Here is a 19,405-nt window from a genome sequence, read left to right as displayed (position 1 = left end):
CTTGAAGGTTTTGTATATTTCTGCATAAACCTGCATAAAGATGTACATAACCTTTAATGATAAAAAACTATTACACTTGGTCATTCATTTATTGATGAAAATGATCCAATATCGCATGTCTGTGAGTGGCAAAAGTGTGTGACCCTTTAGGATTAGCAGATAATTTGAAGGTGAAGAGACAGGTGTTTTCAATCAGTGGGATGGATGACAATAAGGTGAGAGTACCGAAAATAGTTGAGTGCCAACTCGGCTATTTCCAGAATTCCCATTGAGGTGGAGAGGCAGCAGCGCTTGTGTGGTGCGCTTACTATTCACTTCTATAGGAGTTCCAGGAATAGCAGTGCACGACACTGATGGCACATCCTAGAGAGCTGGGCTAACCCCTTTAATTCAATAGGAATGATGGCTGGAATGGGAGCTGCTGCTGCGCATGTCTGCCTATGTGAGCTCCCACAGTCCAGTCCACCAGTGAGGCCGGCGCAAGCACGGGCACTACTGCTGGATTGCAGGGTGGTCATTTTGTGTTTGTTTTGTAAGTAGGAGGAATGGGCTAAAACTACTGTACTGCAAATTTTATTCAGAAAATGAAATAAAAGTTGGATTTCTGAATCTGGTATTTGGTACAATATTTATATTTATGTAGTAAGCCTGGTTCTGGTACTGTATCTCTGCAGTAAGATTGGTTTTGGTACCATGTTTATGTAGTAAGCCTGGTTCTGGTATTGTATCTCTGCAGTAAGCTTGGTTTTGGTACCATGTTTATGTAGTAAGCCTGGTTCTGGTATTGTATCTCTGCAGTAAGCTTGGTTTTGGTACCATGTTTATGTAGTAAGCCTGGTTCTGGCATTGTATCTCTGCAGTAAGCTTGGTTTTGGTACCATGTTTATGTAGTAAGCCTGGTTCTGGCATTGTATCTCTGCAGTAAGCTTGGTTTTGGTACCATGTTTATGTAGTAAGCCTGGTTCTGGTATTGTATCTCTGCAGTAAGCTTGGGTTTGGTACCATGTTTATGTAGTAAGCCTGGTTCTGGTATTGTATCTCTGCAGTAAGCTTGGTTTTGGTACCATGTTTATGTAGTAAGCCTGGTTCTGGTATTGTATCTCTGCAGTAAGCTTGGTTTTGGTACCATGTTTATGTAGTAAGCCTGGTTCTGGTATTGTATCTCTGCAGTAAGCTTGGGTTTGGTACCATGTTTATGTAGTAAGCCTGGATCTGGTATTGTATCTGCAGTAAGCTTGGGTTTGGTACCATGTTTATGTAGTAAGCCTGGTTCTGGTATTGTATCTCTGCAGTAAGCTTGGGTTTGGTACCATGTTTATGTAGTAAGCCTGGATCTGGTATTGTATCTCTGCAGTAAGCTTGGTTTTGGTACCATGTTTATGTAGTAAGCCTGGTTCTGGTATTGTATCTCTGCAGTAAGCTTGGGTTTGGTACCATGTTTATGTAGTAAGCCTGGTTCTGGTATTGTATCTCTGCAGTAAGCTTGGTTTTGGTACCATGTTTATGTAGTAAGCCTGGTTCTGGCATTGTATCTCTGCAGTAAGCTTGGTTTTGGTACCATGTTTATGTAGTAAGCCTGGTTCTGGTATTGTATCTCTGCAGTAAGCTTGGGTTTGGTACCATGTTTATGTAGTAAGCCTGGTTCTGGTATTGTATCTCTGCAGTAAGCTTGGTTTTGGTACCATGTTTATGTAGTAAGCCTGGTTCTGGTATTGTATCTCTGCAGTAAGCTTGGTTTTGGTACCATGTTTATGTAGTAAGCCTGGTTCTGGTATTGTATCTCTGCAGTAAGCTTGGGTTTGGTACCATGTTTATGTAGTAAGCCTGGATCTGGTATTGTATCTGCAGTAAGCTTGGGTTTGGTACCATGTTTATGTAGTAAGCCTGGTTCTGGTATTGTATCTCTGCAGTAAGCTTGGGTTTGGTACCATGTTTATGTAGTAAGCCTGGTTCTGGTATTGTATCTCTGCAGTAAGCTTGGTTTTGGTACCATGTTTATGTAGTAAGCCTGGTTCTGGTATTGTATCTCTGCAGTAAGCTTGGGTTTGGTACCATGTTTATGTAGTAAGCCTGGTTCTGGTATTGTATCTCTGCAGCAAGCTTGGTTTTGGTACCATGTTTATGTAGTAAGCCTGGTTCTGGTATTGTATCTCTGCAGTAAGCTTGGTTTTGGTACCATGTTTATGTAGTAAGCCTGGTTCTGGTATTGTATCTCTGCAGTAAGCTTGGGTTTGGTACCATGTTTATGTAGTAAGCCTGGATCTGGTATTGTATCTGCAGTAAGCTTGGGTTTGGTACCATGTTTATGTAGTAAGCCTGGTTCTGGTATTGTATCTCTGCAGTAAGCTTGGGTTTGGTACCATGTTTATGTAGTAAGCCTGGATCTGGTATTGTATCTCTGCAGTAAGCTTGGTTTTGGTACCATGTTTATGTAGTAAGCCTGGTTCTGGTATTGTATCTCTGCAGTAAGCTTGGGTTTGGTACCATGTTTATGTAGTAAGCCTGGTTCTGGTATTGTATCTCTGCAGTAAGCTTGGTTTTGGTACCATGTTTATGTAGTAAGCCTGGTTCTGGTATTGTATCTCTGCAGTAAGCTTGGTTTTGGTACCATGTTTATGTAGTAAGCCTGGTTCTGGTATTGTATCTCTGCAGTAAGCTTGGGTTTGGTACCATGTTTATGTAGTAAGCCTGGATCTGGTATTGTATCTGCAGTAAGCTTGGGTTTGGTACCATGTTTATGTAGTAAGCCTGGTTCTGGCATTGTATCTCTGCAGTAAGCTTGATTTTGGTACCATGTTTATGTAGTAAGCCTGGTTCTGGCATTGTATCTCTGCAGTAAGCTTGGTTTTGGTACCATGTTTATGTAGTAAGCCTGGTTCTGGCATTGTATCTCTGCAGTAAAGCTTAGTTTTGCAAATGAAAACTTTTACCCTCATTATAAACTCCCTTCATTGTCACTGAGCGATCATATTACACAAAGCAATGACATGCGAAAGTGGGAGAAGGAGAAGTCCTGCGATCATCAGATATACATATTAGTAGAGGCTTTGTTTTTCTGCTGAACAGAATACAGATCATGCTCTAGAAATGCTGGCCAGACACCTTCAATAGCTATCAGTCTGACAATCATTCGTCAGATAGCTATTACCTCCTGACCCCTATACACATGCACTCTCCCCTGAGCATGCATGTGTTCTCAATGTACAGAGCAGAGTGAGCTGCTGGTGATGGCCTATCTCTCCTCTGGGCAAGTTGAATTTCAACAAGACAATCATTTGTTCTCAAACATCATCCCCCTTACACATTAGATGGTCATCTGGTCCCGCCAAAATCGGTAGGTTCAGCTGACATTAATCTAACATACATGGCCACTATGGTAATATACTAACTCACACCGGAGCTTAAACTGTAACTGATCTAGACTGGACTGCTGCTCGTTTTGATATTGAATATTTGATTACCAAATTTCTTAAAACTTTCTCATTGCTTCCCATCAACAGGTAAATAAAGTGATTCCATTATATTGTTACATTACATGGTTATTTCACCAGCGTCCTAATACATGCAGAAAATCTATTACTTTAGATATGTGAACAAATTATTCTGAAGTTTCCCTTCCATACCAGGTTGTCCTGATAGTCCTTGTGCACCACGATCTCCAGGTCCACCATCAAAGCCATTAATTCCAGGTAGACCAGGATTCCCAAGCGCATACTGAAAATCATCAACAGGAGGAAGACCTGGAAGTCCGACAGGACCTTGAAAACCTGGAAGGACAAACAGTCATTCTAATTCAGATAATGGTCAATATCACCCCCCATAAGGACTGTTGATAATCGAGAAGATGACTACTTTCACGTTTTCACAAACAGCAAAACAGAAACCCCTGACCCCCTACTGAACAATTGGCCTTGTTCAGGTTTCCATGAGCTCTGCCAAACACACACCATATGTACTTTCCGGTATATTAAAGTGGATTAGGCTAGTTTTACATATGCTTTTAAGCGGTTATCCAAAAATTGATAATGATGACCTATCCTGACGATTAGTTTATCATATCAGCAGGGGTCTGGGTCCCAGCACTTGGTCAGATGTTCCAGGGAGCCGCGGTCACCGGAGCTCTGGTGTGCGAGGTGGCCTCCTGGCAGCTCACCATGCACAGCGACGTACATAATATAGCGGATGTGCTTGGTTTTGCACCTCAGCTCCATTCACTTCAATGGGGCTGTGCTGTGCCTAGGCCATGTGATCGATGTACGGTGATGTCACATGGCCTAGGAAGAAGCCATGGAGCTCAGGGAATGCCTGACCTTCCTAATCTGACCCCCGCTGATCTGATATTGATGACCTATCCTGAGGATAGGTCATCAATATTATTTCCAGGGTAACCCCTTTAAGGCTATCCAGTATACTGTTCCATAAGAGGATCAGCCTGCCGGAGTTCACAAATGTTGTACAGATGGTCTGGAAGAGGTTGAACTTGATGGACCTGTGTCTTTTTCCAACCTGTAACTATTTAACATACATGTCCAGTGTGTTCATTAGGATAGTGCTCCCCTCACCTCTAATGGAGGTGATTAAATGACCAGGCTAATGTATATTTGAAGTGAGGCGTTGGGATGTGGGGAGCACTCTTCTCATGAATACACTGGACTCATAGCTATGTATGAATATCCGTTCAGTGGCCTAATGACACAACACCTATTGTGCCATTTTGGCTACTAGTATTATGCACCTGTAGTTCTAATGTAACCCGTATATACATTATGGGGGTCATTTACGAACAGATATACGCCAAAGGGTTATCTGTGCCACAATCTCAGACTTTTGCCCTTTTTCTGCCACTCATGCCAGGTTCAAAAAAGGGGGCATGCAGGCCCGTCTCATTTATCATTTTCTACGCCTCTTTTAGGAGTAGAAGATGGTCTAAATCTACGCCAGCAAGGGAGCTGGCGTGGATTTAGACACGTGTAAAGTCCGCCTAAGTTATGTAGAGACCGGCAGAGTTATGTAGAGTCTAAATTGCCGATCTTTATAAATGTCCCCCCCATATCTTTTATCATAAAAATGTGAGACATTCTCACAAGCATCTCCTTTACAAGATGATATAAATAAATTATAATAGATTCTGAAGATTTCACTTCAGATGGTAACATTTTTAGAAATGGGCCTCAAAAACACTACAATTTCAAGTGCAATTTGCACATTTTACCAAATTAGTAATGATGTTTTCTGCCTGACTGCTCCTATTGTAGAGATGAGTTTTTATTTTCTGTTGGATGCATGTGTACTGTCCTGTGACCTATAAGTTATGTCATATATCAGAGATTATAAGTGCCTTCCTCCTGTATACTAACCCAAGTAGTCACAGAGTATACAGACATGGAGGAGGAATACAGGGAATAGTCTGTGTATACTTGTAGTCAAGTGGGTTACCGGGTGGCCAAACCAGCTCTCTATAGACTATAATATGCCTGGCAATATTTGCTAATCTTTGGTGCAAAAATGTGCTTTAAATCTAAAATGTAAAAACAAATAACAGGGGTCTTACTTTACACCCACCTTAATAGACCTTTTTTTTTATCTTAGAAACTTCAGTCTATGACCTACTATATCTTTATTGCAGTTGAAGCCACCACTGGGGGAAAATAGCATGTAGTCAGCTCAGCTCCTAAGCTCCCCCTAGTGGTGGTTAAAGACAGTCAGAATTAATTATGTCTTTTAGGGATTAAATCAATGCCAATCTATTTTAACTAATCAATTTGTCTCATAAGTAAGGTTCTTCACCTGTCAGGGCCTGTCCTCACAGGTGAAGAAGCGCCCACCTGCCATTTGATTGACAGGGGCAGCCAGACATCTGACCTGGCCCTGCCAATCTTGTTCCTGCGCCGCTGCTTTGTGTAGTGGTGCAAGCGCAGAGGCACTGATTCAGCAGCGACTGTTCATGCAACGCTATTGCTGCTCCAGTAACAGATGGATGTGTGCTTCTTCATCTCCGGGAACAGCCCCTCACAGGTGAAGAACTCTTGAATTGATTTATTATCCCACTATTAATGTCTAGGAAGGTAATTTTGAATTCTGTATCAGAAAATGGACGTCTGAGCTGTATAAGTATATATTAATAAAATAATAACCACAAAATATTGGGCCTAAAAATTAGTACCAGTCGACAGGTCTTTTTATATTAGCACTCACCTGCATTGCCCTTTTCTCCTTTAGAACCAAGAAATCCAGGATCTCCGACAGGACCTTCTTTTCCTGGACCACCCATGAAACCGGGATCCCCCCTGAGACCTAAGCAGGGTGAGAAAATGTTAACATGATCACAGAAACCTAAGGAAAGTTTTTTTTTACAGCAGTGGATATTATGGACTGAACTGTTAACTGGGCCGTAGGTTGTTTAAGATCCAGAATGCTTGGACACAAACCATTTATAATTTAGTTTGATGCTGCACCGTAATTTAAACTTTTGGACTTTTTGTACATATATTTTCTGTATTGGTGGTTAACACCATATAAACCGTTACGAGACTCAAGACTATCTCTGGAAGTGAATAATGAAGCTTTCCTTTAATGTGCATTACTGAATAATTTATGCCTTCCTTAATGAAACAATTTACTAGTAGTGACTTTTTATTATTGACCATTTCATTGCTGAACATTAGTTCTTATCATAGATGCAAATTTTAAAAATCATTCCCAGTTATGCTAACACACAAATACAGACAACAGTGATTTACCTTTTACTCCAGGTGCTCCGGAGCTTCCAGGGTTTCCTGGTATTCCTGAATCTCCCTTGAATCCAGGTCTTCCTGGTCCTCCCGGTACTCCAGAATCTCCTGTATCTCCTTGATTTGAGGCAGGTCCTGGGGGTCCACGTGGACCAGGAAGGCCAGGCAGTCCTGAAACCATACAAATAGAAACATTTTTTGCTAATGAGTTTACTTCAATTAGAATGTCAGAGTAGTGCCGCCATGGCTATCACTGTAGAGGCCATCACTCTGGAGTACACGATCTGTCCATGTATTAGTTAGATGGACAATAATTTATTTGGACTACCCAACACACAAATTTGAATATGCAGCACCTGGTGCACCTTTCCCTGGGTTTCTGTAGCTAGACCTGTAACGACCAGCTGGCCAAATACTATGTGGAAAGGTCATGTCTTGACGAACAACCTCTTTAAATGGTTGCAGATTTTAATGCACATCATAATAAGGATTCTTCTCTTAATCCCTATCCTCTTACAACTAATTCTATAACTTATATATCTATATATCATGGAAACAATGACAGCAGAGGCGGCTCTGTCACACGACAGACATCAATGGCGCTGTCAAATCTAACTAAACTGCTGACAGAGGCTCCAAAGTGTCTGATGGTAATGGAACCCACCTTTAGGGCTCATCCAGACAAACATATTTTTTATCCGCATCCGATCTGCATTTTTGGCAGGTCAGATGTGGATCCATTCACTTCAATGGGGCTGCAAAAGATGTGGAAAGCACACCTGGAAAGCATAAGTCCGTTCCTCAGCCCCGCAAAAATTTTAACTTGTCCTATTCTTGTCCATTTTACGGACAAGGATAGGACAGTTTTATAAAGAGTAGGACGTTCCGCTGACTGCAAAAAGGCAACGGCCGTGTACATGAGCCCTTAATCTGGTAGATATCAGAGCTGTGGGCAATAGATGAACCTAGCTCACACAAGAGAAAAGAAGACAAATATTACATGGTAAAAAAAAGTTGTTGGGTAATTGTGCTATGTAAACTTCTACTCATAACCCCCTCCTAAACTGCCTTTACACTTCCTCTGGCCTCATGCACATAGCCATGTACCTATTGTGGTCTGCTAAAAACAAATCCACAAAATATGGACAGCTTCTGTGTGCACTGAGGATTTTTCTCACTCCCATCAATAGCTAGGACTATACTACTACTACTATAATACAAATGTGGACAAGAAGAGGACCTGCACTGAGATTTGCAGATCAGGCACACTGCAAAGAGAATGGATCTGTACATAGTAATATAGTAATAAATGGGTCAGCATGTTATCCGTGAATGCATAAGCCTTTAGAGTTTAGAGACATATTACAGTGAAAGACTACATAACAACAATTAAACAAAAAGAGGAGTCCAATAGACAGAATGCAACAAAAACTGTTCTGAGCACGCATTTCCTTTTTATATAAGTAAGCTGCAAAAAAAAGAATAGAACACAACAATTTGTAGACATACCCAACTCTCCATCTCTTCCGGCAGGTCCAGGGTCTCCAGGTAATCCAGGGATAACAGTTGATGGTCCAGGAGGTCCGGCAGGTCCAGGGGAGCCAGGAACACCAGGTAAGCCTAAAAAGTACATTTTAGATGTTTATATAATAAGAGCAGATCACAATAGCTTCAAGGATGTGGATCCAATGTGAATGTATATTCAGCTTCATTTTAGTAAAAGAGTGACTATGAACAGTTATTCATGGATACACAGATAGGTATTTTGCCTAAAAACACACTAGGAATGTAAGATGAATATTATGTGAATTAAAATTTACACTTAAGATTACTAAAGGATCTTCTGGATATAATGGGAAAAGGGAGACTTTACCAGGCAATGCAGGTGATTAAATGCCTGGAAGCGTGACCTCTTTTATTGATGGTGTAAAAGCAAAGTTTTTTTTATTAAGGACTAGTTCAGTCCCGAAACATGTTGCTTTTACACTGTCGATAAAAGGTAAAATAAATCACACCTCCACACACTTCCTCCTCGGCAGTGGCTGGTAAGTTCCACTTTGTCCCAGGACATCCAGTTGATCTCCACCGGCTCCACCAGTGTTCCCGCTTTGGACTTTGGGCTGCAGCCCTAACCATTTCAATGTCCACAGTGATGTTGTGCTGCTCTGCTCACAATGTGAGCAGATTCTATTGTACGTTGGGGTGGGGGTGGATAGCGCCCTATATTGTGCCATAGTTTTTATTTTTTCTTGGAAAAGGATCTTGTCTTACCTGAATCTCCACTAACACCTTTTACACCATTAATCCCTGGCTGTCCAGGTACTGTGTTGGAGGAGCCCCTTTCGCCTTTAGAACCTGGAAATCCTGGTGATCCTGGGCGTCCTGCTTCACTAAAACCTTTTATTTAGAGGGTAAAAACACTACATTGAAAAAAAAACTTACAAAAAAGTTTTTACCAATATATCCATGCAGAACCACAAGGCAGTTTTCCTACAACAGGAGAATGCTACAAGTGATTGGGGTCAATTTACTAAACTACCAGTTTCTAAAATTCGCTATTTTGATCATTCTTGTATGTCTAATAAGACTGTATTATTTAGGGTATGTGATAATTACCAGGCGTGCCAGGTAAGCCCCTTGTGCCAGGTAAACCATTCAGTCCATCCAAACCTGGAAATCCTCGAAAACCTAAAATATAGGCAAAAAAAAGATTAGTAGTACTTAGAAAAATAAGTGAACAGGAAATCTAGACTTGTTCACAAGAAACAGAAAACAAAACTTTTTAGGGCTTAAACAATTAGGGGGGCTGTCTCACTAAGACAACCAATTTTAAAAAAAAAGTCATGTCTGACTATAAAGATACCTTGGAGTGGCTAAATGAACGGTCGCACATGTAGTGCATGAAAGGGCTGGGACTGCCAGAGTGGGAGCCACTCTTAAAAAGCAGCTCTCCATTGTGGCTCATGGAGGAGGATCCTGAGCTGGGCAGTCCCCTCTATGATGTCCATATGCCCAAATAAAGTATATGGACAAACGTTTCCTAATGAGACAACCCCTTTCATTACTGTGACCCCTCCAGCAATGATAGCTGCCCCTTCTCAACCCACAGGAGAAACACCCTTGAACCCACTTGAAGGCACTGAACATTCCCATAAGGTCCTCAAAATGGCGGCCCAGCAGACAGTTAAAGAAAAGGCCACAGATCAGCCGACTTCACCCTGTGCTGCAGAGGCTACCCCTATGGAGCTTGGGCACTTTGCTATTGATGGAGAAGAACCCATAATTAAAGATATCTTCGCTGCTGTGCAGCATTGCAGCAGTTCACTAATTATTCTTAATACACATATAGGCAGGCTGCAAGGGAATGTCTCCCTCATCAGGCAAGATCTCGGGCAGGTTAATGAGAGGATCAAAGAGGTGGAAGATAGCACTGTGGAGGATCAACAACCCCCTGTGAAAAGAGATCTCAGCCGAATTATACACAATTGATGTCTAACACCGACGACTTGGAAAAAAGGTTGCGCAGAAATAATCTCAGACTGGTTGGGGTCCCTGAAAAGGCAGAAGGGTCTGACTTGATTGTGTTTTTTGAAGACTGGTTGACCCATTAATTCGGAAAAGACTCTATCTTGTGTATTTGCCATTGAAAGGGCACATAGGGTGACATTCCGAGCTCCTCCTTGTCCAATCCTGATGAAGCTTCTCCACTTCAGGGACAGAGATACTATATTTAAAGGGGTTCTGCACTTTGTTTAAACTGATGATCTATCCTCTGGATAGATAATCACCATCTGATCGGTGGGGTTCCGACACCCGGGACCCCCGCCGATCAGCTGTTTGAGAAGGCAGCGGCGCTCCAGCCAGCGGTAAACTGTGAAAATGCCGCAAAACACAGCACCTTGCTTACCGCACACAGCGTCAGAGGGTCCCGGCTCCCACAGGCCTTGGCACAGCCTGCTCCTTCCCCAGACTGGGAGCCCTGATTGAGGAGCTCAGCCCACATTTATCTGAGCTCCTCAGCTGGCTGCTAATTCTCTTAAAGGGGTTGTCCAAGTTATATTTATTGATGACCTATCCTCAGGATAGGTCCTCAATATCAGATCGGCTGGGGTCCGACACCCGGCACCCCCTCCGATCAGCTGTTTGAAGAGAAGGCGTGCGCGGTGTCAGTGCTGCCTCCTCTTCACTGTTTACCTTCTAGCCGTTGCATCTGCAGTGGTGAGCAGATGTAATTACACCCAAGCCTTCCTATTGAAATGAATGGGACACCGTGCACGCCTTCTCTTCAAACAGCTGATCGGAGGAGGTGCCAGGACTCGGACCCCCGCCGATCTGATATTGATGACCTATCCGTAGGATAGGTCATCAATAAATATAACTTGGACAACCCGTTTAATTAGCAGCCTAGCTGCCGCAGACAGTGGGAAAAACCTATTTTCCCAGCCTTTCCTGTTCTCACCCAGGCTCCTCTGGGTGAGATACACCATGTCAATGGCCTTCTGGCAGCTCCACTGCCACAGTTTGTAATGTATATTTTGTTATGGGGGTTGCGCGGGTTTGACGAAGAGACGGTTACATCAAGAGTCTGGTTCTGGGAGCTGCGGTGGAGAATGAAACATGGTTCCAGTGCTGCCTATTCTGGCCTATCTTTTTCCTACGCGGATTATGGCTGACAAACTTAGAATTGTGGGCTGGAATGTCAGGAGATTGGGAGAGACAACAAAACGTGCTGCAGTGTTTCTCGTGCTTCAGCACTATCAACCCGCAGTGATATGCTTGTTCGAGACGCACTTAGTGCCCAACACTACATGTTTGCTACATAAATCATGGGTGGGAAACGCGTATCATTCTACAATGTGCACGCACTCTAGGGGGTGAGTGTTCTCATACACAAATTTGTACCTTTTGTATGTCACTCTTCCCGACTGGACTCTATGGGCAGATACGTGTGCTTAAAATGTACTTGTTACCACTTCTTCTTTATCCTTGTAGCGGTATACATTCCCCCTCCCATATAGTGAGGAAGTCTTGAAAGAGAAGCCTTTGTTGAAGTACTTCCTCCGTGCCCAATCTTATTAATTGGGGATTTCAATACCTGCCCCTGACTACGGTTGGACAAGCTGGGGACAACGGGAGCGGGCGGAATAGACAGGGATACTAATTTTGCTAAAGTACTATGGGAATTAGATTTACATGATGTTTGCCGAGTGAAAATCCAGGATGTGTATAGGAATCTTTTTGTAAAGTCTGTGGGAGATGAACCTCTGCTGGTTAGACACAAATAGGAGAAGGATGTTGGCCCTATATCGGTGGATCAATGGAATGTAGTATTGGCACTGACGCCTCAGCTATCGGTCAGTGAAGGCCAGCAGATGTCTCAACTATTACTTGTTCACCGCATATACCGGACCCCATCCTTTCTGTTTAAAATCTGGGTTAGAGCTGACGCCTCCTGCCTGAGATGTTGGGTGGGTCCTGCGTCTCTAGTGCACATGTTCTGGGAGTGCGCAGAGCTTTCAAATTTCTAGATGGGCGTGCAACAAAGTATTAAGAACGCTTACCACGTAGGGCTTCCGCCTGGTCCTAGGGCATGTGTATTGGGGATATTGGACATTACGGACCATTGTATGCGCTTCAGTGTACAACGCCTACTTTTTCAGGCCCGGAAACTAATTGTTAAGCACTGGCTTTGCTCACAACCCCCCCTTTAGCTGAGTTTCTGAATAGAATGGATGGTATACTTCAACTAGAAAAAGGGGTCTATGTCAAAAGACAGTGTATCGGCAAGTTTACAAAAAAATGGGACAAGTGGTTTTCTTCCAGGATTGGCGCATCTTCCTCTGATCCCCTTGCGATGAGGGGCGGGGGGGGGGGGGGGGGGGGCTCAAGTAGTGCGGTTAGATAGCAAATCTTTAGTGTTCAGATCCGATGTAGGGAACAATAGATTTGGTGATAATGACGAGAAATGGGAGCTAAGTTTGAATTTGGAGACAGGCGGGTCCAGACCACACTCATATAGATAGACATGATATCTTAGACGTTAAGACGTTTGATACCATTGCAGGGGTTCCGATTAACAGTCTCTTCGCTAGGGGGTGGGTTAGTGGGGAGTCTGTTTTATGGTACACAGCTGACAACTATGTATAATGGTGTGAATACTTGGAGTATTATCCGAGATATCTGTGTCCCTTATGTTTATGTAACTTTATTAACTGTTGAATAAAAAATTATCTGATAAAAAAAATTGTTGCAATAGTCTTAAAGATGACCTGTAACTAATTGCAATCACCATCTATTCCTATGACTCTGTTGTTCCATTCCTTTATTATTTATGTTAGAAGTTATGAATGAATTACTCGCAATTTGCAGTGAAGGTCCAGGTAGGTGTTACCAGCTGGGAATGTTACCTGCACAGTCTGACACTGGCAGCACTGATTGTATAGTGTCAGACTGCAGGGAACCCAACTGGTAACACCCATCTGGACCTTTATAACATCTAGATAGAATAATAAAGGAATGTCACAACACAGAGTCATAAGAATTGATGCTCCAGAATTGATATTACAAAACTGACAAATCAGGAGAGACATGATTTATGTTACAACATTAAGCACTTGATAGCATGAAAGGAATCTCCAGAGAAAATGCTCATCTTACAAATACAAAGCCACACTTGATAAGTCCTCTGTAGAGATCAATTGAGGGGAAGCTGAGTGGAGAATTTATAGGATAACAATATTTCTACAAGGTATTGCAAACTTACATTGTCTACACACACAAAGATTCACTTAGTTTATTAGTATGTACAGGTTTAGACTCCAGTTCTTACAGCGGCTGTCCGGACCTTTTATATTGATGGCCTGGCCTCAGGATGCGTCATCAATATCTGATCGGCGGGGTCCGACACTCCACACCTCTGCTCATCTGCAGTAGCTCTGGTGCTGGAGGTAGGCACTGAGACAACACAACTCCATCTGATGTGTAGTGGAAGGAGCAGGTTACTGCAGCGCTGTTCCCATTGAAGTGAACGCGAGGAGCGCTGGATAGACACAAATGGATGGACAAAGCTGTGTAGTACCGGCACCAGAGCTACTCCCAAACAGCCGATTGCCAGGGGTGTTCGGTGTCAGTCATCCGCCGATCTGATATTGATGGCCTATCTTGAGGAAAGGCCATCAGTATAAAAAGGAGTGGAAAATCTCTAAGTTCACATGAGATGGTGGCTATATTCATAAAGAGCCATTCACGTCATGTTTTTACTCTATATATTTACCATATATGTTGGTCAAAAAAGGATAATTATCAGAATCACTCCTTTCAAGTGTGAGGTTCTAATATTATATATATATATATATATATATATATATATATATATAACTGTATATAGTATACCTCCATATACTGTGCTCTTAATTTGTCTCTGTGAACCGATAAAATATATTTCAGGATAATTACACCTCCTATTGTACTAATTTCCAGAAAGCAGAGATACTTTACAATGGGTAATGTGTGCATGTATTTAGTCTACAAAAACATATACAGTACAGCATCTTATAGGTTTACTCAATAAACACTATGTAGCCTTCCCGTCTATATGAGCCTTGGGAACACGTTTTGGAAAGGGGTCTTGAACATTATACGGGATGTACTGTATTTTCTTGTATACTTATTGTACACTTAATGTATGTTGTACATTTTGAAAGCTGTCAAGGCTTTATTGTTTATATTAACATTTTCTTAAAAAATTCAATAAAAATTACCTGGTAAAAAACAAAAATACTATCTAGACTTTTACCTTTAACACCTGGAGCTCCTACAGGTCCAGGGAATCCTGGGGATCCTGGTAAACCTGGGTTTCCCACAAATCCAGGGTTTCCTCTAAATCCCTGCAGGCCGGGGGAACCTAAGAAAAAGCATTGTGGGGGATTAACGCTCTGTATACAGCAGATATAGCTCATATTAGTCCCATGTCACCAGAAGTAAATGTACCGGACTCCGTTCCATCATTGACTATTATTATCTTTATTATTATATTGCTGGCTTCGCAGAAATGATCAGACTGCTGAATGTGAATGGAGCAAACAAGGTGAGGAATGAACAGTCTGTTCACGATCATTGTCTATACACCTTAGGTAACTGTAAGACAGCCCTACATAACGACCACACCCCATACACATGCACACTTGGCTGGGCCGAATGTGCTTTTGGTTTCAATAAGGCCTTGTTCACAAGTCAGTTTTTGTGAGCCAAAACCAGGAGCGGAGCCTGCACAGAGATAACGTGTAATGAAAAGATCTGCAACTGTTCTTTGTGTGTGACCCGCACCTGGTTTTGGCTCACAATAACTGATGGAAATAACTGATCAAATAACTGACGTGTGAACAAGGCCTAAGGCCTCATGTACACGGCCGTGTTCCGCGGCCGAGAGCGGACCGTGGAAACCCGGCCGGGATTCCTCCTTACAGCATGGCGCCATTGGTTGCTATGACGCCGTGCGCTCCCTGCTGCCGCCACAGTACAGTAATACACTGGTATAGATCAGGAGGAATCCCGGACGGGTTTCCACGGTCCGCTCTAGGCCTAAGGAGACAGGAATAAGCTGCTGCCAGACACGTCTGGATAGAAAACGAAGGCCTCAGCTGAAATCCTTTGTGTACATGACTGCCACTGGGGGAGAGTTGTGATGACCCTAAACACAAGATAGACAGTCCCTTTGAAAAAAAAAATGCAGTTTCGGCTGACATTTGTTTAATGTGTATAGTTACATTAAGGCCTCATTCACACCAGTATTTGATCAGATTTTTCTTTCATCCATTTCATTTAGCAATCATCATTCATCAGGAGTTGATACTAATCACAGAAGCATATCATGGAAGCCTTTTCTGAATTCAATTCAATCTTAGCCGCATAAAATCACTGCAGAGCTGTTGCAGAAATTTCTGCAACTCAAAATCCATTCTATACATCTGAATGGGGTTGTTTCTGCAGCATGTGCATTGATTTCTGCAAACCTCACAGAAATGTTTTGGAAATCTCTGCAACAAATCTGGTGTGTGTATAAACGTACACAAAGGGCTCACTTACATTTTGCTGTTCAGTTTGGGCACATGGATTGTTATTTCATTACCACAGGCATATATCTATTCAATGAGGATCTGTGCCCCACATAATTATCATTCCCTGTATGCTGACATTCAGGAAGGGGACACTTCCTATAACATACATATGCGTAAAGTAATTTTTTGGGAACAGGTTAAAATAAAATACAACTATCACTGCAAATACTGTGTGTGCACTACTGGAAAATGAAAAAAAGAAAAAACTTAGGCTACTTTCACACTTGCGCTTGATCGGATCCGTTCTGAACGGATCCGATCATATTAATGCAGACGGAGGCTCCGTTCAGTACGGATCCGTCTGCATTAATAACTTAGAAACATTTCTAAGTGCGAAAGTAGCCTGAGCGGATCCGTTCAGACTTTCAATGTAAAGTCAATGGGGGACGGATCCGCTTGAAGATTGAGCCATATGGTGTCATCTTCAAGCGGATCCGTTCCCATTGTCTGGACGGATCCGCACGCCTCCGCACGGCCAGGCGGACAGCTGAACGCTGCAAGCAGCGTTCAGCTGTCTGCCTGGCCGTGCGGAGGCGAGCGGAGCGGAGGCTGAACGCCGCCAGACTGATGCAGTCTGAGAGGATCCGCATCCATTCAGACTGCATCAGGGCTGGACGGAAGCGTTCTGCTCCGCTCATAAGCTCCTTCAAACGGAGCTCACGAGCGGACAGCAGAACGCTAGTGTGAAAGTAGCCTTAGTGTGACTGAGCTGCTAAAGGCACACCATAAGGTGGTGTGCCATTTATTTTGGGTTCTGCTGGTTGGCATCCTCCCTTCCTGTGATACAGACTTTAATTGGTAAGGGTCATACAGATGCTGGGTATTTTCCTATAACATATCAATCCAAGCTCTTCACATTGGACCTGTAATTCATCTAAGGTTCTTGGCTGCTGTTCATGGAGATCCATCATCCTATCCAGTCCCAGAACCTCTCAATGGGGGAGAGACTGGGTGATCAAGCTGGTCAGGGGAGCTGCTGGATATCCTAAAGAGCATGTTATGTAGTGCAGGCAGTGTGTGGGTGGCCGTTGGAACACTAAGTCTCCTAGCTGAGTCAAAAAACGAAGCAGGACTGGTTCCACAATGTCCTGGACATACCAAAGCAAGCCTGGTAAACCTTCCTTCAATATCAGACAAGAAAGGCCATGGTAGCTATTGGTGCCCTAAACCATGACATCTGGCATGGGTCCTCTGTGTCTCCGCACTACGCATTATGGCGGTAGGTGATCTCCAGCCTTATGGCAGTAGGTGCTCTTCAGCCCTCCTGCAAACTATGATGCGTCCATCAATGGAAAACAGTGGTGTTCACTGTTAAAATGCGTTCTGCCTTGGTACTAATTATGACTGCATCAGAGTTCGCATGAAGGCGTCTACTGCCATTAAGTTTTCCAGGTGTTCTTTTTCATTTTGACACCTCCAAACTCGGTTTCAAGGTAAGCTGAAGTAGAGGACCTGATTTGTATGTTTATGTTTCACGGCCTTTACCCTATATTGTGAAATACTTACTTTGAAACTGATTTTGGAGCTGACAGACTACTTTTACCAGCCACTGAGGACTCATTGGCCACAAGTGATGACTGACATCATAGCTCCCAGTAATTCTTGGTGCTAAATGTAATACAGATAAGTAGAGATGTGACTAATACTTTACAGCACCTGGTTGTCCTGGACGCCCTGTATCTCCAGCTTGGCCTTTCAGTCCAGGGCTTCCTGGAGTTCCAATTTGTCCAACATCTCCTGGAAATCCTTTGAATCCTCTTGAACCTGCAAATGAAAAGACAACTTAGTGTCAGGTAGGTTCTTTATCTTAGTAACATCTGCAGCCTCCTGCTGATCTCAGCTATATGTACGTTAAAGGGGCTTTTTTGCATTATTACATTATGACATACCTCTATGACAATGTTCCCGAGCCTGTAAGGGTACGGCCAGATGGTCAGGCATCTCTCCACATCTTTCATCATGGACTGACAGCATGTGGCTATCAGGGCATGATAGGAGTTGTAGTTTTGCAACAGTTGGAAAGCCACAGTTTGGAGGTCACTGCTCTAGAATGTCCCATAATGTATTGATTACCGGTAATTGATGTCCAGCTAATGGGACTCATGTGATCACTATCATGAGAAGACTGCAGTGCTAGTAAACCACAGTTACTCTTCCAATTTCTCCCTGCATAGTGTCCACCTCCAACCGAGGAGTTGTCCTGAAGTCACAGGGCCATATCAGCAGAAGTACTGTACAGATAGCATGCATAAGGGTTCTCAGCCATTGGTTATCCCACAAATGACATTTATCACCTATTCACAGGTGGGACCCACATAGCCCCTTAAATGGATCAGTGGTCATATGTGTGACTTGGTGCTCTATTCAATGTTTATGGGGCCATGTGATGTATGGCCTAGATTATGGAATACGAAATATGCATGGCATGTGTAAAAGGATCTGCTGCCGGACTTCTTGCACGATCCATGGACTCTGGACTCATTTGGTCGCGAGACTCTGGGAAGGGTGGGTGGGTGGGGTGGAGAAGGGGTGGAGGTGGGGTAGGGAGGTGGGAGGGTAGCTTGGGTTGCTTTTGTTCTCGAATATACTTGTGAAAATCAAATAAAAATATCTGATTTTAAAAAAAAATGTTTATGGGGCCAACAAAAACAACTGAGCCCTGTACTTGGCGTATTCTGGCTTTGTGTGATCATGGGTATCTGTGGTATGGTGGGGGGACATTTGCCACTTGTCCTGTACATAGGTGATTAATGCCCTTTGCTGGATGACATACGAAGGGCATTCAATGTGTGAAAACCTCTTTAACCACCTAACAGTTTTCCCTGAAATCAGCTCGGGCTCTATGAAAAGCACTTAACCGTTTTGCCAGAGCACAGCTCGGGTAGAAGGGGAAAGGGGAGCTGCTTTAGCTGCTGCTATCTCCTGATTGGTAGCAGCTAGAGACATGGGCCTGGTCTTATTTGAAAGCTGGCATACAAGACAAATTCCAGCATTAACTCAACAGAAGCAGGAGATATCACTGTTAGAAATCAAGTCTGGAATAAACACTGTAAAACCCGCTTTTAGTTTCACTTTCAGCTACATTCACTGCATCCCAATTTCTAACAGCATTATCTTCCCATGTATTGAATATAATACTGTGCTTCTGGTGTGGTTTGAAAGCTTGGAATGTCAGCTTGTATATCATATCTCTAGCTGCTACCTATCCAGAAATATGAGCAGCTAAAGCAGCCACATCCCTCTCCTTTCAGTCTGGAGGAGGAGGGGGCAGTTGGGGAGCAGTTTTTTTATTTTTCTTTCTAAAAATAAAATAATAAAAGTTATTTAACACACTTTATATACCCAAAAATGGATTCTAAAAAACCTACAACTAATCCTACAGAAAAATAAAATAAAAATAGAAGAATTTTTTTTTAATGTTTTGACTGCTGGAACACAAAGGGCTAAAACTAATTATGATACATAAATAGAAAAAAAGGAGGACGTTAAACAAATCTTCAGGGGATAGGTGAAACCCCTTTAGGAGTATGTGTAACCTTTGGGCGCCAGCAGTGATGG

At 42.9% G+C, this 19,405-nt stretch overlaps 1 protein-coding gene across 5 annotated transcripts in view; it reads right to left on the bottom strand.

Moving 5' to 3' along the window:
• Positions 1-19,405, bottom strand: part of COL4A6 (collagen type IV alpha 6 chain) — a 233,904-nt gene that overhangs the window by 7,408 nt on the left and 207,091 nt on the right. For all 5 annotated transcript variants that reach the window (XM_044268451.1, XM_044268454.1, XM_044268455.1 and 2 more), the window contains 8 exons: positions 17,504-17,611; positions 14,527-14,634; positions 9,348-9,419; positions 9,003-9,128; positions 8,241-8,351; positions 6,741-6,902; positions 6,196-6,294; positions 3,624-3,767 (listed from right to left, as the gene is read on the bottom strand). In XM_044268451.1, the coding sequence (XP_044124386.1) occupies positions 3,624-3,767; positions 6,196-6,294; positions 6,741-6,902; positions 8,241-8,351; positions 9,003-9,128; positions 9,348-9,419; positions 14,527-14,634; positions 17,504-17,611 (930 nt within the window). The remainder of the gene's footprint in view (positions 1-3,623; positions 3,768-6,195; positions 6,295-6,740; positions 6,903-8,240; positions 8,352-9,002; positions 9,129-9,347; positions 9,420-14,526; positions 14,635-17,503; positions 17,612-19,405) is intronic.

Source organism: Bufo gargarizans, chromosome 9 (genome assembly GCF_014858855.1).
Source record: "Bufo gargarizans isolate SCDJY-AF-19 chromosome 9, ASM1485885v1, whole genome shotgun sequence".
Taxonomy (NCBI): Eukaryota; Metazoa; Chordata; class Amphibia; order Anura; family Bufonidae; genus Bufo; species Bufo gargarizans.
The sequence above is the reverse complement of the archived record's forward strand: the minus strand, read 5'-3'. Positions and strand labels throughout refer to the sequence as shown.